Source organism: Biomphalaria glabrata, chromosome 7, assembly GCF_947242115.1.
Source record: "Biomphalaria glabrata chromosome 7, xgBioGlab47.1, whole genome shotgun sequence".
Taxonomy (NCBI): Eukaryota; Metazoa; Mollusca; class Gastropoda; family Planorbidae; genus Biomphalaria; species Biomphalaria glabrata.
In genome coordinates this window covers 48,029,993-48,055,314 of record NC_074717.1, presented here as the reverse complement: position 1 = coordinate 48,055,314, position 25,322 = coordinate 48,029,993, and the positions used below count along the sequence as shown (strand labels likewise).

Sequence of the window (25,322 nt, the reverse complement as noted above, 5' to 3'; positions counted from 1 at the left end):
CGGCGTCGCAGGTTCTGCCAGAGTGTAGCACTGGGTGCTGCAAACTGCCTTAGGGTCGCCAGCTCCTGATTTTTCCTCAGGGTTGACTCCCGAAGTCTTTTCCATGATTGGGTATAGCTGCAAAGCAACAGAGGTTTGAATTCAGAGTTTTCCTTCTCCTAGGTGGGTAGCCAGCAAGGTTGTTATTGCCGGAAGTGGTACTGGATGAAAGCACTCCACTACCTATAAAATGCTTCCAAATGGCATGCATCTCGAATAGCCTCTGACAACCAGTCCAACTCATGGCCTTCATGTGTGGCTCAGATATTGAGTCCGGTGGAACTGTTCTCACTATCAGGAGAAGGGGTAAAGGCAAGTAACTGGCGCCTTAACTAGTAAGCTTCGGGCAGGAGGGGCTCAGGCATCGTAAGAATCAAAGATCCCATTCTTCAGCAAGATTTGAACCCTTAGATCCCCTCAGTTTGGAAGACAAGCACTTAACCTCTCACCCACAGCATCCCAAAGTTAAAATTTATTTAGCATAAATATTTTAATGTCTAGATCCTCTGTTACTATTTGCAGCACGCTTTTCAGCATTATTACATTTTCAACTGTTAACTGTTACACAAGAAATGCTCAAATCTTATTGATTTAAGCAAGTACTTATATATACAATGCAGCCATTGTAATAGTAATTAGAAGCCTAATTTTACAAACTTGAATGACAACAATTTGGTTTGGAACCTAATTGTCTAAATTTTTAAAAATATATTTTTATGTTTTAAATAAGCTCAAGACATGCCAACCTATTTACCCAAAAAATTATTTCTGTACACTTGATTTTTGAAGAATTATTTTCATAATGCTTTCTAGTGTCTTTATCAATTGATATTAAGCCACATCTGGGTACTGTTCATGCATTGCTTTTTAATGCCCTGAGTATCAAGCACACTGATCTAGTTCATTCATGTTCAGATTCTATTAGCTACCCTACTAGATGAAATGCCCATACTCATTCCCAGCTATCCTGCAGGAGGTTTGGGATGCAATAATCTTAAATTGCAAAGGAACATCCAGATGTAACAAATTACTGACAAAAGTAAAAACCACACTGACAACATATTTAATAAGAAAGATACCATGATTTAATAAGTTGAAATAAAACATCATGAATACAAACAATGATTCACTTAAGTTTAAAATCAGATCAGTGAGTAAACACAAGTTCTGTACTGATTCTCTAGTAGCCATTTCTATCAAGCTACTATTGATTTCATTGTAAGTCATGTAGCAAGGAGTTGCACTAGATTTGGCGTAGGCTTTGATGACTTTATTTACTGCTTCCAGAAAATCTTTCTCTGTAGCCATCTTCCTATGAACCCTGATAGCAAACATTCCAGCTTCTGTGCCAACACTACGAATTTCCGCTCCTATTGATAAAAGCAAATAAAAAAGTAAAAATAAAAAAAACAACAATAGACCTCTTTTGTTTTTTAACCAATTCATTAACAAACAAAAGATTAATTCAAAACTTAGAAGAAAAAAAGCATAAAAACACAGACAATATGGAGTCACTATCAAAATAATCAGTATGACAAGATTCTAAATAAATACTATTCAGATTTATTTCTCTTATAACCACAGCATGGGGCTCAGCAGCCCAAATCAACCTAAGAAAAATAGACAAGGTTCAAAATATTGGTCTAAGGAAAATGACAGGAGCAATGAAAACAACACCCATAAGAGCTATGGAGAAAACCGCTGCACAAAACTGGCACAAAAACCATCTCAAAAGGACCAATTTCATACAGGAATCTCTAAGCCTAAAAAAGAAACACCAACTTGAAAAAATTACTCTGGAATCCTCAATAAACCATAATGAATCTCCACCCTGGGACGAAAGCCCTCTTCCTACTATAAGGGACCATATTGAAAACATAAAAAGAAAATCTGTTAACAGACCAACAGAGCTCAAGGAAATAGTGAACTGTTTTCTACATACCAATTACCCTAGCAATCAGTGGATCAGATTTTACACGGATGGCTCATCCCATAAAGCCACCACAAATGGAGGAGCTGGAATACTTATCGAATGGCCAGATGGAGGAAAACTAGAAAATTCCATTGCAACTGGAGAGCTCTCTGACAGTCACAGAGCAGAAAGGGAAGCACTAGCTGCTACCATGATAGCAAATCATCCAAGTTCCCCACAAAGTCAGATTGTCTTTCTAACCGATGCGAAAACAACCCTCCAAAGCTTGCAAAACTCTGATTCCTCTTATATTAAACACCTTAGAACAGCACTTACAAAGCTCAACAACAACAGCAAAAAAACTGTTATCCAATGGATACCAGCTCATATACAACTAGAAGGAAATGAGAAGGCTGACACACTCGCCAAGAGTGGGAGAACCAACTCACAAATAAACTCTGCACTCTATCCAGAAGAAATGAAGAAATTAATTGTAAATAAAATAAATGAGAAATGGACGAGCTCTCATCCAAATCACAAGAAAGATGATGCTTACTATAAGCTATCCCGACATGACCAACGTCTAATCTTTTGACTCAGGACCGGACACAACAGAATGCGACAACACATGTACCGCAAGCTCAAAATTGGAACCAGTGAAATCTGCCCATGTGGAGTATCACCAGAGAATGCTGACCATGTCCTCCAAAACTGCTCTCTTTACCAAGAGGCCTGCATAAGACATTGGCCCAAAATCACCCCAATAGAAAGAAAACTATATGGAGAGCTCCCTGATTTGGAAACCACTGCCCAGTTCATCTCATGTATTGGTCTAGTCATATGAACACTCCAACATAACAATGAGAACGAAGAAGAAGAAGAAGAATTTCTCTTTAAATGTAAGTTGATTCAAATGGAAATCTAGGTTTACTTCTGTATACCATTATCAAGAGTAGATGAGAAGATTAACATTAAGAGTGTTTGTTGAGAGGAAAGAACATAGTTTGTGAGAGAATTAAATTTGTAAACAATAACTATCATTGTGGTAACTACATTATGATGAATACACAGTTTTTAAAGCTAATGTACATTAAAATGAAGTAATTGCTATCAAATAGCTTGTATTCATACATGAATTTGTCAATAATAGAAAGAGTATCAAGTATTAGATTGCAGAGTGAAAGTATAAACTTGAATGGAAGAAAGAGAAAGTAGTCAAGTCTAAACATCAAAGTATGACTAGGAAAATCTCAATGTAATGTCTCAACACCAAATATGACTAGCAAAGTCTCATCTCAACATCAAATAGGATTAGGAAAGTCTCACTGTAATATCTCAACACTAAATTTGAGTACTTCTTTGAACCCAGCTTGGTAAAATAGTTTCAATTGCTCTAATAACTTTATGGAGTCTTATGTTCTAAGCAAGTTGCAAACAGGCAACTGATTGTTGGCTTAAAAGGCTAAAAGGCAGCTATAAATGTTTTGTAGTCATTGATTGTCATATGTTAGGGTTAGTGAATGTTTTATGTAGTGGCTGATTATAAGTTTTCAATAAAGTTTCGCTACTTTGCATTTTAAGGGTTCTTATTTAGGATTTTAATGTATTAATCTGGAGTCATTTAATTTTTTACCAAATAAATATCCTTGCTCTTTCCATTCACTACAAGGTATTCCTTTATTTTTCTAATTATTTTCTTATAGAGCGCATCTTTCATGCTTATAACATGCTCATGGTCTAATCTCTTTTAGTGGAAACGAGTAAAAAGGTTTCTGTACTGCATTTAGAGGCTCAGCAAACACAACTCAGCTCAAGCCCCATTGATAGGGAGCCGAGAGATTTTATCCAAAACAGCTACACATCCCACTTCTTTTAACATTGTTAATTGCCCCATAAATATAGACATAATAATGTGAATACATACCTGTACTGTTTGGGCATAATCTAGCCAGCAGCTCATAATGAATATCTTTCTCTACACTCATAGATCTAGCATGTATTTTACATATATGTGTACGGCCCTGCAAAATGATAAGTGTTATGTAATAATTCATGAAATGTTTATATTCAATGAAAAAAAGTTATAACAAATAAAAAGTTGTAGTAACATAAAGAAAAACTAAACATTTAATTTTCTGAAGACAGGTATTTTAATTTCGGGATCTTTAGCATACCTCGGAGTCCACCCAGCTCTAATGGGTACCTAATATAAGTTAGAGAAAAAGAAAAGCCAGTTGGTCATTGTGCTGGGGACATGACAACCTTGTTAACCATGGGCCAGAGAAACAGACCTTTTCATCATCTGCCAATAGACTTTATTTTACTTTTTAGAAAGCTAATGCTTCCGATTAATGCAGTTTAGTTCATAGCCAATTGATAAATCTAAAAAAAATATTGGTGGGGCACTGACCATTTGACCCTAATGCTGAGGTTCCAATGTCTATAACATTGAAACAATAAAGCAATTGTTGGCAACATAAATATCAGACATTTTTAATACAATTGTGTGTCTTTGGACATTTTGTGTATTAAATTATTGTTAATTATTATTATTAATTGTTATTATTAATTATATATCAGTTATAAGCATTCTTGGCTACCAAGTGAAAGTACATTTTTACACCAACAATGTTGCCAACAATACACTAACATTCCTTACATATTTCAAAAAGAATAAAAATTAAAATCCTTAAGTTTCTTTCTTTAAATCATAAAAAAAAATCACACATATAAACATAACACATTATACAATTTATAAATGCTAAGCTATAAACTGCTTGAGTATGTATGTGAGGAGAGCTTCAATTGAAATCACATTGTAGACAAGGTATTTTTGATTTGATTCCACGTTGTGCTTGCTGAGAGCCTAAAGGAAGGACTCACCAATATCCTTTCCCCCCCCCCCCCCCAATATGTCAACAAAAGTTATTGAACCAGAATGCACTGTGCTTGCTATAGGAGCATGGAAGTTGTGCTAATCAAAAGCAATAATAAACTACTGGCCAGAGATGAAGGCTTCAATTCAGCTTTCATCACTAAATTTTGAAAAGCATGAACTAAAAATGTAAGTCATTCAGTGTTGCCAGACATAAGCACTGTAATGAACATCTTCACCATCACTTGTTCCACAAGTTTGATGGATCACTGGGTCAACAGAGATGCTGCCCATCAAAGCTTTTCTGCTTTTCTCTTAGTGATAAATCTGAAATGTTGACAAATTACCTTTCTATGTTTCTCTGCTGGCTCAAAACCAAGGACTTTACCAACAAAATAAAACTCTCCATCTAATGAGGTTTGTATCGTCTCTGCTTTTTGATAGCCATGTTGCTTCCCTAAAAATGCAAAATATTTAAAATTTCTTTAGAAAATGTTATGTACTCTTGTTTTCACTATTTTTGTCTAACAGCCTATAAGCATAACTGACACAACTAGAATGACAATTTAAAGTCAAAACTAGGAAAGTTTATATCATACAAAGCAAGATAGAAAAAGGTTCATCATGGTCCACTAGCAGGTTACTAGAGACAGTTATCTATCTTAGAAATAATTTTTTTAGAGTGATTATATGTGTACCAAAAAAAAACAAATTATGTTTCATATCACATTAACAAGCAGTTTGTGACACTTATGCATCAATGAAGTTGCAAGCATAAAAAAAAGATTCTACTTCTATAGTATACTAGCATTACCCTTGGTTCTTCCGCCTGATTTGTTCTCAGGCTATACAGTGTTTATTTTGGCTAAAAACTCTTTTTTTTTTCTGCACTTCCAATAAAATTTCCTGCATTTTATTTTCAGCCCAAAAAGCCTAGTATCAATTACATTGAATTCATAAAGACACATACTTTTGGTGTTTGAATTCTAAGAACACTTTTCTCCCCATCCTCAAACAAACAAAAATGGTACATACAATCTTCTTTCTTCTTCCTTCTCATTTTTTTATTGGAGCATTCAGATGACTGGACCAGTATATGAGATTATTTTCGCAGTGGTTTCCAAATCAGGGAACTCTCCATATAGTTTTCTTTCTATTGAGGTGTTTTGGGGCCAGTGTCATGTACAGCCTCTTGGTAAAGAGAGCAGTTTTGGAGGAGATGGTCAGCATTCTCTGGTGACACTCCAAATGGGCAGATTTCAGTTTCTGATTTTGATCTTCTGATACATATGTTGTCGAATTCTCTTGTGTCTGGTCCTGCAGAAAAAAAAATGATTTTAGATGTTTTTCTCCCATGAAACAGTTCTAAAGGCACATCACTATTCATGATTTAGTTTATCTTTATATATGAATTTTGTAAAAATTTGGTCAGTTGTAGCACCTTTATCTGGAGATGCATCTTATACACATTTAAACATATTTGACACTTATATTTATAGCCTATCAAGATAAAATAGCCTGGGAACGACATGGCCTAAATTGTGCCCATGTGCCTAAACTCAAAACTCAAACCCTGATTACCACAAACAGGGAGGTGCGGTGGCTGAGTAGTAAGGCGCTTAGCTTCTGAACCAGGGTCCATGGCTCAAATCCTGGTAAAGACCCAGCTCTATTGGGTACCTGACATTAGTTAGGGAAAAAGTAAAGTGGTTTGTCATTTTGTTGGCCACATGACACCCTCGTTAGCCGTAGGACACAGAATCAGATAACCTTTACATCATCTGACCTATAGACTACAAGATTGGAAAGGGCAACTTTATTATTTTTTTTTTTACCACAGTTTACACAAACCCCCCCCCCCCTCTCCAGAAAAGAAAAAAAACTTTTTTACTTTCATAAATAAAAAGGATGGTAAATGTTATGTCTATAAAACATTACCTAGAAACAAACATTGCAGTCCTTTTGCTTTAACTGCCTCATCTCAGCTTCGTTAAGGGGAACTACCTATGCACAAAATAAACACAGTTAAATAGATTGAACTCAAATTCTAGAAAGTCAATGAAATTTACATAAAAAAGTTATTTAGAAAATGAACTTTTCTCCAAGTCTTCATCCAGCCTTTCCTTCTGTTTTAATCTGAAATTGCATTGATATTGTCATTACAAGTCCTTTCAAAATGTTTTGAGTCAAGTCTAACTCTATTTTTCAATTATCACACTTGAGATTTTGCTGCTAATCTTTTGCCCTTTGTCAACAATCAGCCTAATGTGTGGAAGACATTTGTATAGGCCATGCAGAGCTGAGATTGTCATCTGTGACATTTGTTTTTACACATCAATATTATGCAAAGCCTCTTTCTCCATGCATATTTTTCATCATCTGATGCAGACAAAGCTGTTGTCCTTCAAGGATCCAATTGTTTCCTTTTGAATTTTGCACCTGTCTTTCAAAACAGGTTTTATTTTGGCCTTAAATGTGTGTTCCACTGCCTTCTTGAGAGTTTAATTGTCTCTATCAGAAAGCATCAGTTGCCAGCTCCTCTCATCTACACCAGTGCCAGTGTTGATATTACCTTCTGTCCTCTAATTTGCAAAAAAAAATTATCACTTTTTAGCATGAGACGAATAAAAAAAATGCCAGAGGTAGTAAAAAGATAAATCTGATTCAAACCTTATCTTCAACTCCTTGAAAGAAACCCATTGGTGCTTGAATGTTGTGTGATGGATGGGAGACCTATCCTTATAAAGTTCTTTGCCATCTTGATCTAGAGGAGCTAAGAAAATATCCAAGATACCGGCTTTCAAATCTGAGAGTATCTAGCATCGAAATCTCAAGATCACTGCTCCCAAAGTGACTAAACATCTGACAGTAAATAAAAAAAATATAAAAAACAATTAATATTTATTTTTTCTTGTATTGGACAAAGCATGTATTATTAATATTATATTATTATAGACAATAAGGTCTGAAAGGGGAACTTTTTTTTATGCTTTTTTTTAAAGAAAATTCTAAATAATGAACTGATAGTGAGCTTAACAATGATCATGTATAAGGCTTGTCTTGGAGTCCAAAGATTAGTGAGGAGTGCAGTATTTCCCATGGCTGCGCAGCCCCAGCAGTGACCTACATATTTTGCCACATCCAGGGCAAGCATAACCATTGTTTGCAGGTGGTTAATTCAGATTTTCTTTTCGCCGTCTGCATTTGTCCTCGGCAGCGGATTTTTTTTTGGTCTCAAATGTGTATCCCGCGGCCTTCGTGAGTGACCTCCAGCTGTATCCTTCAGATGCCACATGCAACCAGGTGCTCTCTTCTATGTCAGCCAAGGAAAGCTGATGCCTAAGTTGGTCTTTGAAATGTTTCCGTGGGGCGCCTCTGTTACGTCAACCACCTTTTAGCTCACCAAAAAAGACTGCCTTTGGCATACGTTCATCTTCCATACGGGATACATGCCCTACCCAGCGTAAGTGCCGGACCATAATACATGATCATGTATATTGAGACATCAACCAATCAACTCCCTGCCTACAACTAAAATAAAAAAACTACTTAAATTCATTAATGCATGGCTAAAGCTAGAGCCATGTATCAAAGTTCTTTTCTAAAACTCTATTACAACTGTACAGAAATAAAGTTAAAATGCTGTCAATATGATAATTTGAGTCACTATCTGCTTCATATAGTATGTCAATGTTTCCCAAACTGTTTGCCCACAGAAAGCCTGACTAGGTGTTTCACAAACTACTGGAATAATTAACTAGTACATGAATTAATTATTAAGCAAAGCAGAAAAAAAAAAACAATTTGATTTTATTAGTCCTTCTCCATAAGGGAAATTCTTTCCTTACAACATCACAATGGACTTTGAACTGATCTAGTTTCTGACAGATCATCCATTAAATGATCTCTGGTCAAGTTTGTCTGAATCCATAACATTTCAAACAATTTATACAAGCTATCATTACTTCAGTTTCCTACAGTCTATTTAAGTGCAGCAGGATTTTCTGATTATGTTGTAACAAAGTCAAAGTCTAAAAACAGGCTTGAGTCCACAACACATTTTACAATTCATTTGACAAATATCATTCCTGATATTGACAAAAATATGATCATCAAGTATACAATTTCATCAAAGTTAATCAACCTAATTTTTTCACATGTTTTTGTATGCATTTTATGAAGGTCTAGATATATATTTAAAAATAAGTATTAAATATGAATATGGTTTATTAGTTTTATAGTTTAATTTAAATAAAAGGAAATAATCCATCCTAAAAAAATAAGCTAAGTGTTCCCCTAAATTCTCCAACTGTATGAAGTGTTGAATAAAACTATTTAGTGAGCCTTTAAGAACATAATTCACTTTTTTTGTAAAGCATAATAGTAATAAGAATTATGTTTACACAACATTTGAATAGTAACACAACGATTATATAGGAAACTAAAAGCAGTGATAAATCTAGGAATAAAAAATACTGATAACAGTGAAAATAATTTCACAACAGTTTTACAAGTTTTAATTAATCTTTTAGACATTTAAAACAATGTTTAATGATTATAAATCTGTCTACTAAAGCAAAAAAAATTACTTTAATTTTCAAATTAAATTATTGTGACCAAGAAAGCTATCACCCTAACTTCAATACTGCTTACCAAGACAGATTGCAACTTATAGTTCGTCCATTGTGGTTTGATGATGACCACTTTGTCATCCAGGGGGCTGAGGGCTTTGCACTGGGTTTTTATGCCTCCTCATGTGGCTGGTGAGACCTATGTGAGCCCGGAATGTTCGGCCGCACACTGGGCAGGTTATTCCAGCTGAAGCTAGTGTCGTGGGCCTTGCTTTTCTTTTCTGGCGTTTTTCTTCTGCCAGCGTTGTTCTTTTTTCCCCAGCAACCTGTGCGCCAGTTTTCACAGCGCGACGCCATGATGCTCTGTCATGTGCCTCTGTCTCCCAGGTGCCTGGGTCTATGCTGAACGCCTTCAGAGAAGCTTTGAGGGTGTCCCTGAAGCGCTTTCTTTGACCACCTTGCGAGCGCTTTCCTTCGCTTAGTTGGCCATACAGGAGTCGTTTAGGGATGCGGTGGTCTTCCATTCTGTAGATGTAACCTGCCCATCGCAGCTGGGACTGCATCAGGATTGTGTGGATGCTTTGCAGACACGCTCTTCGAAGGACTTCTGTATCTGGTATTTTGTCTTGCCATTTGACATTTAGTATTTTTCTCAGACATGTCATGTGGAAGTGGTTTAGTTTCTTTGCATGTTTACTGTACACTGTCCATGTTTCTGAGCCATATAGCAATGTAGGGAGGATGACGGCTCTATAGACCCCTAGCTTGGTGTTTGTGGTGATACCACGTCTGTTCCAGACATTTGTAGACAGTCTGCCGTAGGATGCACTGGCCTTGGCGATACGCAGGTCGATTTCACTATCGATTTTTCCATTTCTGGAGAGTGTGCTGCCAAAATATGTGAATTTGTCCACTGCATTTATATCCTGTCCATTTATAGCAATGCTTGGATCCGAGTAGGCTTTCCCAGGAGCAGGTAGATATAAGACTTCAGTCTTGTTCGTATTGATGGTAAGGCCAAAGTCTGAGCATGCTCTTGAGAAGTCACTGACGATGATCTGCAGATTGTTTTCAGAGCAGGCATTTAGGGCACAGTGGTCAGCAAATAGCAAGTCTCTGATTACTGCTGCATTTGTTTTTGTTTTTGCTTTAAGCCGCCTCGGGTTGAATAGGCCACCATCAAATCTGTATGATATATTTATCAAGACAGATTGCAACTTAGTTTCTGGATCAATGACAACAACCACTTCATGATTTTCTCATACAATGTAGATCAGAGATTTCTGTGTAAAGAAAGGAGATTCAATTCAGAAGTTGCAAGTCAGAAATACAAAAAGCAACACAAATATGTATTTGCAAATACAGACAAAAATATACCACTCAAGGGTGAATTCATTCATAGAAATTTATGGAAGAATACATAGAAATATGAGAAGTAAATAGCTTGATAGACAGAAACATGACCTGTAAATTACTTGATAGGGTTAATGTTATAATTGAAATTTAACAGTAGACTTCAAATAAGAAAAGAATGTTAATTACAGGTTTCACTAGTTTAGCTAATAGCAATTTGAATATTATTTTACACTTGGTAACTACATGCTTCAACTTTACTCTGTGCAAAAGTGCAGTCCTACTTTGATTTCTATCAAGTGATCTCCAGCCTATATGTTTCAGTTCTTTACCAGCCATTAACATAAGACAATCAAAGCCATATTGTAAATCATGTGAACTATCTGAATTGTTCTTCTCTTCTACAGCAAGATGTCTTCACTCAATGCATAATTCCCCTAGAATGAAGAAGATAAGATAATCCATGCATTGTTAACAGAAAGATGTCAATTAACTGTGATGTCATCCTCTGAGCTGAGTCAGCTAGAGCTGCTCCCAATGTTTATCCCTGTCAAGAATGCCATGCTTTGGCAAGTCTTTCAAAACATTTTACAACTTACACCTTCAAGTGTCTTTCAATGAACAAATCATGTTGATCATCTGCCAACATAAAGAAGTATACATAGATATTAGCATTTCAAGTCATGGGCCAAAAGCTCAGTCATTTTTCATTTCGCTTCTATATCAATATTTTGATTTTTTGTCGGCTAAATGATTTGTGTACCTCATAGGAAAACAATGGGGTCCAGGGTTTGAACCTCAATGAAGATTGGGATTTTGAATTTTTAGGGTGCCCCTCAGTCCCCCAACTCTAATGGGTAACTGACTTTAGGTGGGGAAAATTAAGGTGGTTAGTTATTGTGCTGGACACATGAGGACCTGCTCATTAACCACTGGCCATAGAAACATTCCCTTGACATCATTTGCTCCATAGATCGCAAGGTCTGAAAGGTAAACTTTACTTTTTGTAATACTTTTTTTAAAATTAATATCCACTGTGCATACTCCATCCCATTACTTCTTACTTATGTATAATAGATTTCTCTTTTCCCTTCCTTGTGTTTCTTGAATCAAGTTCCTTTTTATAGAGCATTTTGATACCTCCACAAAGCCAATGGATTATATTATTTGTCATAATGTCCAAAAGTAGAAACTAATTACTTTATAATGAGAGTGTGGGTATAAGTGTTGTCTATCCAGTATCCAAAACTACACATTTTTCAAGAAAAAATCAACAAATTAAACATATTGAAAAGGTAATAAAAAATTAACAAGGATTATGTGAAGGTCTTTCCGAATTGTATTAATATTTGTGGTTAAACAGTAGAGTTCTTTTTATTTGTTTAAATAGATCATTAAGTGTAATACTTCAAGACCTATATCTAGTTCCTAATCTTCAGACAGGTGATCATGGATAAAATCTGAACATTTTCATTTCAATGTATGGATTCTATGGTGGAAAAATGTTCTACATCTTCTGCAAAGATCATGCTCTGTTTTATCCACCATGGTCAAACACATCAACCTTAGACAAACAGTATCCACCCTAGACAAACAGTATCCACCTTAGACAAAAAGTATCCATTTCTAAATAAAAAAATACATACATATAATTTTCTTTACATATTTAAAAGAAAAAGAGAAAGATTACCTGAGGTGACAGACACCATCAGTATAGCAATATTTTTTTGAGATATCAGTTACTGGTTCGGAAACTGCAGATGGATCAGTCACTGTACAAACTTGGTCAGTAAAATTTGAAAAGTAGACAACTCCATGGTAAACAATAAAATTACCACCTGAAAACACAAATAAACAATAAGAGGATGTAGACACACAAATTATTACAATGTATGATTTTAATTCAATGTGAGCCAAAGGAATAGTTATAACCTTATATAGCCTTAAACACATCAAACATTTGAACTAGTGGCCAATAGTGCACCACATTTTAAGGATAAATGTATAAAATATACAGCTATTTTACTTGAATAAATGTGAATATTAAAGTCAATATAAACAAATATGAGACGTGTGACAAAAGTTTAACTTAAATATTACATACTGTTTGCGTTTTTTTTTTCTCTGTGTTCTCATTATAAATTGTAGGGTTCAGATATATATATATTTATCGAAGATGAACTCCATTCTTTTCAGATCAGGCAGCTTTCCATACAATCTTTATTCTAAAGGACTGTTGGGGGGCCAGTATTTTGTATGGGCCTCATGATAAAAAAAAATAAAAAAATACATGTTTTGTAAAATGTTTTACTTATTTCGGATGTTCCTTCAGAGTTGAAGATAATTACTTCCTAGTCCAAACCTCCCGCAGGACGGCGGGGGATGGGAGCGGGCAGGGTTTGAACCCCTGACCATCGATAAGTCCGAACGACAGTCCAGCGTGCTTATCCAGATCTCTTCACTTATAATCTTGTTCTACTGAAAGTGCTTACACAATCACAAAGGATGAGTTCAAGGTATTCCGAATCAATTTTATTGTTAGACCTAGATTAGATCTAGATCTACTAATAACTAATCTAGACTAGATTCTAGATCTATATTCTAACTATTTAAGTTAGCATATCTAGACTACTACATTCATAATATTGTTTGACATAAATGTAGAATCAGATTGAATAGTCAATATTTATTATTGTCGAGGGCAGTGTTTCTCAAACTGTGTGCCGCCGAAGATTTGCAGGTGTGCCGAGGAGTTTTCAGAATGCCACACGTGCAGCGTTACACAGGTTTGCGTACTATTAATTTTTTATTTTACCTTGCGACGACATCCCAACTTGCAACGACCAGTAATAGTAGTGGACCGCTACATTATGACAGAAAGGGGTGTTAGCTCTTCAGGTTATGGAGTTGTCCACTATACATATATTATTATAATGACTCAAATGTAGGCCGCCTTAGCAGACGCTCAGCAGTTCTTGAATTGGTAACGATTATAATAAGCGATGTGTTTCATGTAAATTTTGTAGGTGTATGCTAATAATAACAAATTATTACTAAGCCTTAGTCATTGTTATCCATGGAGAAATACGTTGGTAAGAATGAAACTGCGAAAGCGTTCAATGAAAAGCATGGAACCAAACAAAGGTACAAAGAAGATTACATCGGATATGGTTTCATATCTTCAGGACCTGAAGATTCTCCATTGTCATTCTGTCTGATCTGCAATTCAGCTCTGTTGAATGAGGCGCTTGTTCCAAGCAAATTGAAGAGACACTTAGAAACAAAACATCCAGCTGTAAAAGCGCAACCGAAGGAATACTTCGAAAACATCAGGTCCCTTCAAGTGGATGAATCCACTGACATTAGTGCAAAGCCCAGTTGTTAGCTTTTATTCAGTTCATAAAGGATGAAAAATGTGTCAACAAATTCTTATTTTGAAAAGACTTACCAACTACGACCAAAGGCGAAGATTTTTAAGTGGTGAACGAAAACATTTTGCTATTCAAAGTACAGTGAAGACAAACTGTGTCAGCATTTGCACCGATGGCTGTCCTACCATGCAGGGAAATAGAAAGGGATTCTTCACTCTTGTGCGTCAAGAAAATCCAAATGTATTAGTTGTTCACTGCATGATCCACAGAGAAGCTCTTGCCTTCAAATATTTGATGTCTGTTCTGGATCAAGTGATTCAAGTTGTAAACTTCCTCAAATCTCGACCGCTTGCATTCTGACTTTCCTCAGAGCTTTGTGAAGCAATGGATTCAGACTACTAATGTCTCCTGTATCACACCAACGTTTGTTGGCTCTCCAGGGGAAAAGTGTTAAAGCATGTCGTCCAACTCAAGGCTGAGCTGATTTCATTCTTGGAGGCTGAAAAAAAAAAAAAAAAAAGACTTTGGATTTTCTATTCATGACGAGATTTGGTGGGTTAAGGTGACATTTCTCTCTGATTTATTTGACAAATTAAATTCATTGAATTGAAGTCTTCAAGGACCTTCAGAAACCATCATCATTGCATCCTCAAAACTAAAATCATTTGGTTAAAATTGATTGTCTTTGTGGCAAAGTAAAATCACGAAAGGACTGCTTTCGTACTTACAATGAATGTGCTTCAAATAAAGAAATCACCCCCGAAATTCTGGACACTTTGAAACACCTGCAGTCAGTATTGCAGCATTACTTCTCAACAGTATGAAGTAATGAATATAAATGGGTCAGCTCTCCATTTGGAAACAATGAAGCTACAAATTTTACAACTAAAGAAGAAGAGCAGCTCAATGATTTAAAAAACGATGCAATTCTTAAGTCAAGTTTTCAGAGAAAGCCTGGATGTGTTTTGGATTTCAATCAACAAGTTATATCCTGTAATCAATTTAAAAGCAATAAAAATAATTCTTCCATTTACATCTTTATGGTTTTGTGAGTTTGGATTTTCATCACTGACTGAAATCAAATCTAAGAAAAGAGAGAGACTTCTTACAATAGACGATGAAATGCGAGTTTGTTTGTCGACTTTGGAGCCTCGATTAGATCGCATTTGCTCTCAAAAACAGGCACAACATTCACATTAAACATAATACTGAAAAACAGGCAAAATCTTTTTTCCTTTTTATTATAAAACATCTGTTGCTCTTTGTGGTGTGCCGCGAAATTTTTGTAGTTTGTTTACTGTGCCGGCAGACAAAAAAGTTTGAGAAACACTGGTCTAGAGCTAGATCAACATTGTTGTAACATATAATGTAGGCCTACATAGATTGTGATAGAGATCTACTCTCTACTCAAGCCTTCAAGGTCTAGTATTCTAGATGTAGATCTATGGCTACATAGATCATAGATATATTATATACAAAATCTGGATGATGTCTCAGATTAGAGTGTGACTAGATCTAGAGTCTAGCCTACATAATGCTTAGGCTTAGTAGATCATTCTAGATCTCATCTAGACTCTATAGAATAGATCTAGAAAATCTAGATAACATCTAAAATCTACATCTCTCTGTTGCTGCATATTTTAAGCATATGAAAATTTTTATCTAATAGATATAGCTAGATCTAGTCTTCACTTCTAGGTCACTTGATAAGATAAATAAATTTAGCTTTTATGTAGCACTACTTTCATGCTTATAGTTATAGCATGCTCAGAGCGCTATGGTCCAATCTCATTGGTGGACCGGAGGGGATGGGGTATCTGGGAGGTTTTCAGTGCTGCCTTTAGGCGCTCATTAAACACATCTCTGCACAAGATATATTTGGACTATAGTTACAGATAATAGTTACTTATTATTAGATACTAGTATTATATAGATCAGATCTAGCATCTAAACCAAAGAAAACTTTACTATCCAGTTTAGATCTAAGTCTAGGGCTGAAGACTTTTTAAAGTTTTTTTTAGGACTAGGCTCATCAAGACTAGTAACTTGTTGATAAATCTAATGGTCCTAGATCTGTGTTTCTTTTACAACTTTCAAATGCTCTTTAAGATTTGAAGCTAATTACACCTTAGCCCAAACCTTTTGGCTGTTGCGGCTGAAGCACTTCACTAGTCTCAATTGAATTTTTGGTGTAAACTAGGATTTTTAAATTTCTATATTTTTAGGATGCTTCGAAGTCCAACCAATTCTTTATATTACAAGAGTTCTACATCTATTATTAAAATGTTATTGCTATTTTTACTTTTGAAAATGTCTACAGGCTTACAAGAGTTTAGCAGCTTACAACCAGTTCCTAGATGGTTGGGTTCAAGATGTTATGGCTTTTAAACCACTAGCAAAGGTAAGTAATAAATATTGTTATATTATAGTTAATATCTTGATATTCAAAGGTATTTACATGTATATGAGACCAATGTCTTGATATGTACAGGTATTTTAAATATTTTTTTTTTCTTTTTAATAGGTCTTCACTCTCAGTGGTTAGCATGTACTGCAGCCCTGGATAGTAATAAGTCAAGATAATAGTGAACAAATAGATGCTATCTTACTAGATTTTTCTAAGGCTTTTGACAAAGTTCACCACCATAGTTTGCTTAAAAAATTAAAATATTTCGGCATTAATGGTCCACTGCATCAGTGGATTAAAGATTTTCTGATAGGGAGAGAACAAACTGTAATAATAAATGGCTCTAAATCAACACCGATAACAGTAAACTCAGGTGTACCTCAAGGAACAGTCTTGGGTCCACTACTATTTTTAATTTACATAAATGATTTACCAAATTGCATTACTTCAGGAACAAAAGTCAGATTATTTGCAGACGATTGCATAATATATAGAACAATAAAAACAACACAAGACACAGATATTTTACAAAGAGAATTAGATGAATTACAGAAATGGGAATCAAATTGGAGCATGTCTTTCCACCCAGAAAAATGTCAGCTGTTAAGAGTAACAAAAAAACTAAAACAAATTAATTCCCCTTATCTTATTCATGGCAAACCAGTAACACAGGCTAAATACGCAAAATACCTAGGTGTTATAATAAATGAAAAACTATCATGGAATCCACATATTGATGAAACTACAAAAAAATCAAACAAAGCATTAGGATTTATTAAAAGAAATTTCTATAAATCAAATAAGAACATAAAACTAAAATGTTATTTAACCTTGGTTAGGCCAATAATAGAATATGCATCCTCCGTTTGGGACCCCTCAACTCAAGAAAACATTAAGAAACTGGAACAGACACAAAATAGAGCAGTGAGATTCATAACAAACGAATATTCACTAGAGTAACACCTTTAGTAAAATCACTAAATTTAGAAAGCCTTCAGGACAGAAGGCTCAAAAGTAAAGTAGCAATCATACATAAAACACTGAACCATAATCTTCAAATACAAAAACAAAATTTAATAAAATACTCTGAAAGACACAAAGATAAAGGCACATTCCTCGTCCCATATGCTAGGACAAATTTGTACAAATACTCCTTCTTCCCTAGTACTATTAGAGCATGGAATGGGTTACCTGAGCTAGCCAGGAAAACCAGGGACTTGGCAGAATTTAAGTCATTGGTTAATATGCATGACGAGTAGGACGTAATCATCTTCTTTTTTGAAGTAACGTCTGTATTATATAAGAAGAAGATGGTATTATTCTATCAGCCCACTGTTCTTGTATAGTTGGACTTGGTGAGTCCTGCACTCATGTGGCAGACATGGATCCTTGAGTCAAATAACCTACTCACTGAAGCCCAGGCTGGCTTTAGAAAAGGCAGATCAACAGAAGATCAAATTGCCTTCATCACACAAGAAATAGAAGACGGCTTTCGAGAATAGAAACCAACAACAAATGTGTGGGTTGACTTAGAAAAAGCATTTGACAAAGTCTGAGAACAAGGTCTCTTGCTCAAGCTAATCCAGCATCACATATCCCAAAGAATGTACAACTGGATAAAGGAATACCTAAATAATAGAAAAGCCTTAGTTTGCATGCAAGGACAAAGAAGCCACACAGTGGGTATAAAAAATGGCGTCCCCCAAGGAGGAGTCCTATCCCCAACACTTTTCCTAATATTCATAAACGATCTAAATCAAACCCTACCTAGAAAAGTTAAAAGCAGCATGTATGCAGATGACCTTGCCATAATTAGCACAGAAGAATATGTAGGAACATCGAAATTTCGATTACAAGATGCTCTTGATAAACTCAATAATTGGTCCAAAGACTGGGGCATGTCCATCAACACAAAAAAGACCACATATACCATATTCTCACTGTCAACAAAACAACAAACAATAAAATTAACATTAGATTTGGAAGCTTTAGATAAAAATGACAGCCCTACTTATCTTGGAGTCACCTATGACCCGAGACTAACCTGGAAAAACCAAATAGATAAAACACAGAGAAAAGGCATCCAGAGACTATCCCTCTTGAAAAAATTAGCTGGCACAGATTGGGGAGCTAATCACAACATCCTGAAAAAGACCTATACCAGTTATGTAAGACCTGTACTAGAATATGGTGCCAAAGCATGGGGCTCAGCAGCCCAAACCAACCTAAGAAAAATAGACAAGGTTCAAAATATTGGTCAAAGGATAATGACAGGAGCAATAAAAACAACACCCATAAGAGCTATGGAGGAAACCGCTGCCCTGATCTCTCTGGATGAAAGAAGAGAAATAAAAATCCTTTCCCAATTCACTAAATTGGAAACCTTGGAGAGGCACCCACTCAGAACAAAAATCCACAAAACTGGCACAAAAAAACGTCTCAAAAGGACCAATTTCATACAGGAATCTCTAAACCTAAAAAAGAAACACCAACTTGAAAAAATTACTCTGGAATCCTCAATACACTATAATGAATCTCTACCCTGGGACGAAAGCCCTCTTCCTACTACAAGGGACCATATTGAAAACATAAAAAGAAAATCTGATTACAGACCAACAGAGCTCAAGGAAATAGTGAACTGTTTTCTACATACCAATTACCCTAGCAATCAGTGGATCAGAGTTTACACGGATGGCTCATCCCATAAAGCCACCACAAATGGAGGAGCTGGAATACTTATCGAATGGCCAGATGGAGGAAAACTAGAAAAATCCATTGCAACTGGAGAGTTCTCTGACAGTCACAGAGCAGAAAGGGAAGCACTAGCACTAGCTGCTACCATGTTAGCAAATCATCCAAGTTCCCCTCACAGTCAGATTGTCTTTCTAACAGACGTGAAAACAACCCTCCAAAGCTTGCAAAACTCTGATTCCCTTCATATTAAAAACCTCAGAACAGCACTTACAAAGCTCAACAACAACAGCAAAAAAACTGCTCAAAATTGGAACCAGTGAAATCTGCCCATGTGGAGTATCACCAGAAAATGGCGACCACGTCCTCCAAAACTGCTCTCTCTACCAAGAGGCCTGCATAAGACATTGGCCCCAAATCACCCCAATAGAAAGAAAACTATATGGAGAGCTCCCTGATTTGGAAACCACTGCGCAGTTCATCTCATGTACTGGTCTAGTCATATGAACACTCCAACATAACAATGAGAACGATGAAGAAGAAGAAGAAATGTGGCAGACACTTTATTTATGCTGGAAGCCAACACCAGGCTAAAAGAGAGTAAGACAGTTACAGGCTTGTTATCTTACTGGATAAATCCATCAGAGCTTAAAAAAGTGTAGCCAACTAAGGTTTCTGAGATTGATATCACCTCATTAAAAAACAAAAAGTTAAATTTGATTCTCTTGTGAACAACATCACTTCTAAAAATAAAAATTTAAAGGCTATTAAATCCAAAGAAACTATAAAGCTTAGTATAAATACTTTTAATTCATTTATTGAAAGTAATGAGTTCCAATCAGATTTTACTGTGTTGTGCTAATAGGAAGAATAGGTTTGTGCCTGTGCTTTAACGCTGCTAGGTCTCTCAATGAAAATTTCAAAACAGTCATTTATTACTGTCATCTTCCTGTCATAAGTACAAATAAATTTTTTGGGCCTGAGACTCTCCTTATTGGGCCAGAAAATCAAATCGGATATGTCGACATACATAACATCCAAAACAGTACATGAATATCTTAGATCAGGGGTGGGCAACCTTTTTGTATCGAGGGCCGCATTATTTTAAAAATTGGGAATGGCGGGCCGCATATTTATATACAACTTATAGAGACACTCTAAGCTAACTGTGTAGAATGTCTTTTAATTCATATTTACACTGTATTATATTCACGTTTCTTTTTTTTCCCCACACTTCACGTTAAGGAATTACAACAAGAGTTAGCAATTATTTAAACCAATTTTACGATTTTTTTTTTCAAATTGTTGTTGTCATTTTACATTAAAATATCCTGACAAATATACAGTTGTACTTGATGTGCAGTATTTTACTTTTTACACTCGTGCATGATGTTCCGGAACTGTGGAACTAGCTTACTAGTTTCTATCCTTGTGAATGCTGTCAAATTACAGTCAGTCAAAATCGACCAGTAGTAATGCTTGTTTAGTCTCCACAAAGGAAAAGGCTTGTTCACTGAATGAGACAATATATGTTCTGGAAGTTAAATGTCGGGACTAGAGAAACTTGCCCATCACCAGAGAATGCTGACCATGTCCTTCAATGTTGCATTCTAAATCAAGAGACCCGAACAAGACTTTGGCCCAAAAACCCTCCTAAAGAACAAAAACTAAAAAAACAAATAATTTTTATTTGTTACTACTAGGTCTAAATCTATTGACTAGATCTAGTGAAATCTAGTCTAGATTATTCTAGATCTACTTGATTATCTATCCTTTTCTAATTCTAGGGCTCTACTCTAGTCACACTAGATCTTGTATATAGTTCTAGATCTAAAATAATTTAAGAGTCTACTAGTACTAGTCTAGATCTATATCTAATAAGTCCTCTATGTCTAAGAACACAGACTATAATAATTATATTAGAGATCTAAATATTTATGTCTAAATCTATAGTCTATAATAGACTTATTAAGAACTAAATTTACATAATGATACATAGAAATCTAGAAATCTATCACCTTCTAAGTCTATTTCTAGATCTAGTGCTAGCCCTACTTCTAGATCTAGAAACTAATTTAGACTATGTAATAAGAAAAGTAGATCTAATAGCCTTATTTAGCATGATCTATGAAAGTATGATAATCTATCAAATCATCTAAAAAACAATCTAGACTAGATTAGATCTATTGAAATCTATTCATTCTAATCTAAATCTAGTCTAGATTCTAGATCTAGAAGTCTAGTGACCTAGACCTATCTAGTAGCCTAGTCTAGACTAAGACTAGATTCCTAGATTGTCTAGGTCTAGAGTCTAGATGATGATAGATAGATCTAGACTAGATCTAGTAAATTCTAGTAGACTTAGAGTACTGTAGTAGAGCCATTGTCGTGAAAAGAAAGGGATTTGAATGGAATATTTGGCTAATTAGCACTTACTAGATTCTAAGAATAGATCTAATTCTAATATCTAGACCTAGACTACTAGATCAGTAGATCTAGAGATCTATGTCTAGAACTAGATGTAGATCTAGTCTTCAACCATTTCTTCGTAAATTTAGGACACACCGGGTCCGGAAGTAGATGAAATGTAAACAATAAACACAGACCTATATATATATTTTATTTTGCACTCAGTATTTTCAATTCGCACTATTAATAAATAATAATAAAATGGCAATTTTTTTTTAGTGTCGGAATTCAGACTTGGAACAAAAAATCGTGAATGCGGAACGGCGGAACATGTGAGCTTTTTTTGATGATTTTGCGGGCCATTTCCGCATAATGCGGGACTATAGGCATGTCTGCTGTAGGTGTCAGCAGGCCGCATAAAACATTCCGCTGGGCCACATTTGCCCACCCCTGTCTTAGATGCAGTTGTGGGATGAATTTTAAACATGTCAGCTAATACATAGGCTGGTTGAACAGCACTCACAAAGCTCAACCACAACAGCAAAAAAACTGTTATTCAATGGATACCAGCTCACATACAACTAGCAGGAAATGAGAAGGCTGACACACTCGCCAAGAGTGGGAGAACAAACTCACAAGTAAACTCTGCACTCTATCCAGAAGAAATGAAGAAATTAATTGTAGATAAAATAAATGAGAAATGGACGAGCTCCCATCCAAATCACAAGAAAGATGATGCATACTATAAGCTATCCCGACAAGACCAACGTCTAATCTTTCGACTCAGGACCGGACACAACAGAATGCGACAACACATGTTCCGGATGCTCAAAATTGGAACCAGTGAAATCTGCCCATGTGGAGTATCACCAGAAAATGCCGACCACGTCCTCCAAAACTGCTCTCTCTACCAAGAGGCCCGTATAAGACATTGGCCCCAAATCACCCCAATAGAAAGAAAACTATATGGAGAGCTCCCTGATTTGGAAACCACTGCGCAGTTCATCTCATGTATTGGTCTAGTCATATGAACACTCCAACATAACAATGAGAACGATGAAGAAGAAAAAAGAAGAATAGGCTGGTTTACCTAGAATATTTGAAATAATGTGTGTTAAAAAAAATAATTTGTGTACATTCATAATTATAGTAGTTAAATTATATATAAATATGTGTAAATGTGAGACAGTGTATTTTTTTTTTTGTACCTGTATTATATCCAAGCTATCCAATGAGAAATATTTATATAATTTAATATATAGATATATTTATTCAAATCATAATATGCATTCATTTATTTGTGGAAATAAAAGAAATGAATTGAAGTATTGTTTGTATATTAATTATTATTATCTTATCTATTAGTATGAAAATTGTAGATCTATTCATTCAAAAGAGGCCCTTAGTGAAACCTGCAGTACCAGGTTCGAATCTCGTTAAAGACTGGTATTTTGAATTTTGGGATACCTCTGAGTCCAACCAGGTTTAATTGGTATTTGACATTAGTTGGGGAAAAGTAAGGTGGTTGTTCATTGTGCTGGCCAAGACATCCTCGTTAACCGTGGTCCACAGAAACAGGTGACCTTTACATCATCTGCCTTATAGATCGTAAGGTCTTTAAGGTTAACTTGTTTATTTTAAAAAAAAAAACATTTTATTTCAAGATCAATTTTTGTAACTATGTAACTGTTTGAATAACAATGGACGCCAAGAACTAGTTGTTGTTTTTTATAAAGTATCTTAGTTAGTAATTCAAATCAAGATATCTGCCTGGTCATGCATTTTGTGTGATGGACTGTTCAGACTTACCAATGGTTCCGGGTTTAAACCCTGCCCATTCCCATCCCCTGTGGAAATCGGTTCTAAAAAGTTAAATCTAAATCTAATCTAGATTGAAAGATTTTAGTCAAGATTATTTTCATAATTTGCCTGTTCTGTATTATGCATACAACAAAAGAAACAATGAAGTTCATTTTAAATAATAAATCAAAATATTTAGAAAAACAACTTGCCTTAAATTTTCTTCTTTGCTGCTTGTTGTTTTAATATGTAGTTTTCAAGTCCTTCCTGTTACTCAAAAAAGCTGGTTTTATTAATCTGTATGTGGCTCTGTTCCAAAAGCAATATAATGAAGCCCGCTATGCATCTTCATCTGAAAAATATAAAATGTGATGAATGTTGTGTTGGACAGAGTTTAAGTCTTAGAAAATGAAAGTTTTACTATTTATAGATTCTGAAAAATTCTAGCTTTATAAATGCAATGTCAATAGACTCAAGTCGTATCGAAATAATTTCTTTTACCATCATTTTTATTAGAAATCAAAAATTAGATCTAACTCTATATTCTAGACTGCCGATACAAAAAATAAAATGTGATTTATTTTTTATTTATATTATATATCCAGAGATTAAGTATCTATTGTATATAGAATTAGAACAGGCCCAGCCTGTGTGGGGGGGAACGAGTTGATGGTGCTACTGTGCACTGAACATAATTTCTTAAAAAAAAATAGATAAAAAAATCACTTAGATTTAGATCTAAATCTATACAGACTCTATGTTTGTTTTTTTCTACAATAGTGCTAACATTTATTTATAGATCTATATAGATCTATTTCAACAATAACAAATGTTTGACCTGAGTAGTTGATGTCTTATTTACAAAGTGAATATCAAAGTGGTAATTAGATCTAGACCTAGAATCTAGACTAGTCATCTTGTAGAAGAAAATTAGATCTAGATCTATACATATCTATGGGATAGGACCAATAGCGAACGCTTTTGTGCCAGTTTTTAGTTTAGAATTTTATAATGAAAACATCTGCGGACTCCTCAGCTATTGGGCTATAAAACTAAATTTGACTCTTTTTTCCATATCAGCTATTAAATTTATAATTCAAGTCAACTTGCGGTATGGGTCGGACATAATCAGCTAACGCAATTTTCGCGGGAGTCATAATGAGCGAAAGGCCGTAAAAAATAGCGAAATAGCATGTTAAAATATAGGAAATTATGCTTCAATTAGTTCTATCATCTAACTTCTTCCATGAAGCATTATAACTATTGTCCTCCTTGTGGCATAAAGCCTAAATTTGTTTTCACTTTTTCGTGCTCCACATCTCCTTTCTCTGCTTGGAACTGATGTCTATATAGCCTACGAAACTTGCGATCAATTTTTTTTCTTAAAAGAAATAAAGAAACTACAAAATTCTATCACGCCACCTTCCTATAGGCTACTCCACGTCGTACTACTCTCCATTTCATAAACTCTCGTTACTCAACTATTTTTTTTTTAAGAAATTATGTTCAGTGCACTTAAGCGCCATCAACTCGATCCCCCCCACACACACAAGCTGATTGACCCAATGGCAGATCCTGAATGCGATGGATTGATGATGTATGGAGACAGATCTACAACAGCTTGGTTTTCGGGCATGGAGACGAAAGGCTCAGGAGAGATCTTGTAATTTTATAAATGTATATTATATGGTAACTCTTATATTTATTACTAAATATATAGTTCGCGTTTTTTCCTATCCTGAAATCGAATATTTTCTCCTGGAAAACTGTTGGAGATCTGAAAACCTAATCTCAGAATGGTGGGGTAACCCAGTGAAAATGAATTCTGCACTTCTTTTAAACATTTATACACATAATTATCTCATTAATTAGTAACAAGAGGTTAACCAGACAG

General features: G+C 35.2%; 1 protein-coding gene across 4 annotated transcripts; it reads right to left on the bottom strand.

Moving 5' to 3' along the window:
• Positions 1-714: 714 nt before the first annotated feature.
• LOC129927278 (uncharacterized) lies at positions 715-21,815 on the bottom strand. 4 transcript variants are annotated; one of them, XM_056035647.1, is made up of 9 exons: positions 21,656-21,815; positions 14,199-14,620; positions 12,441-12,588; positions 7,497-7,688; positions 6,765-6,830; positions 5,862-6,143; positions 5,174-5,283; positions 3,876-3,972; positions 715-1,409 (listed from the first exon to the last, which is right to left on the bottom strand). In XM_056035647.1, the coding sequence occupies exons 6-9, from the start codon at positions 5,884-5,886 to the stop codon at positions 973-975; spliced, it is 669 nt and encodes a 222-aa protein (XP_055891622.1). In that variant the 5' UTR covers positions 5,887-6,143; positions 6,765-6,830; positions 7,497-7,688; positions 12,441-12,588; positions 14,199-14,620; positions 21,656-21,815; the 3' UTR covers positions 715-972. The 4 variants fall into 4 exon arrangements, with proteins under 4 accessions (XP_055891622.1, XP_055891621.1, XP_055891623.1 ...); XM_056035646.1 differs by lacking the exons at positions 12,441-12,588; positions 14,199-14,620; positions 21,656-21,815 and adding an exon at positions 9,480-10,680; XM_056035648.1 differs by lacking the exons at positions 12,441-12,588; positions 14,199-14,620; positions 21,656-21,815 and adding an exon at positions 9,480-10,680 and having other exon boundaries at positions 5,862-6,137.
• Between the last annotated feature and the right edge of the window lie 3,507 nt (positions 21,816-25,322).

Excerpts from the sequence above, each read along its gene's own strand:
- LOC129927278 (XM_056035647.1), bottom strand. The coding sequence starts at position 5,886 with ATGAGAAGGAAGAAGAAAGAAGATT. Across the intron at positions 5,284-5,861 it reads AAGGAAGAAGAAAGAAGATT|GGAAGCAACATGGCTATCAA; the intron begins GTATGTACCATT and ends TTGCATTTTTAG. Across the intron at positions 3,973-5,173 it reads CAGCAGAGAAACATAGAAAG|GGCCGTACACATATATGTAA; the intron begins GTAATTTGTCAA and ends ATCATTTTGCAG.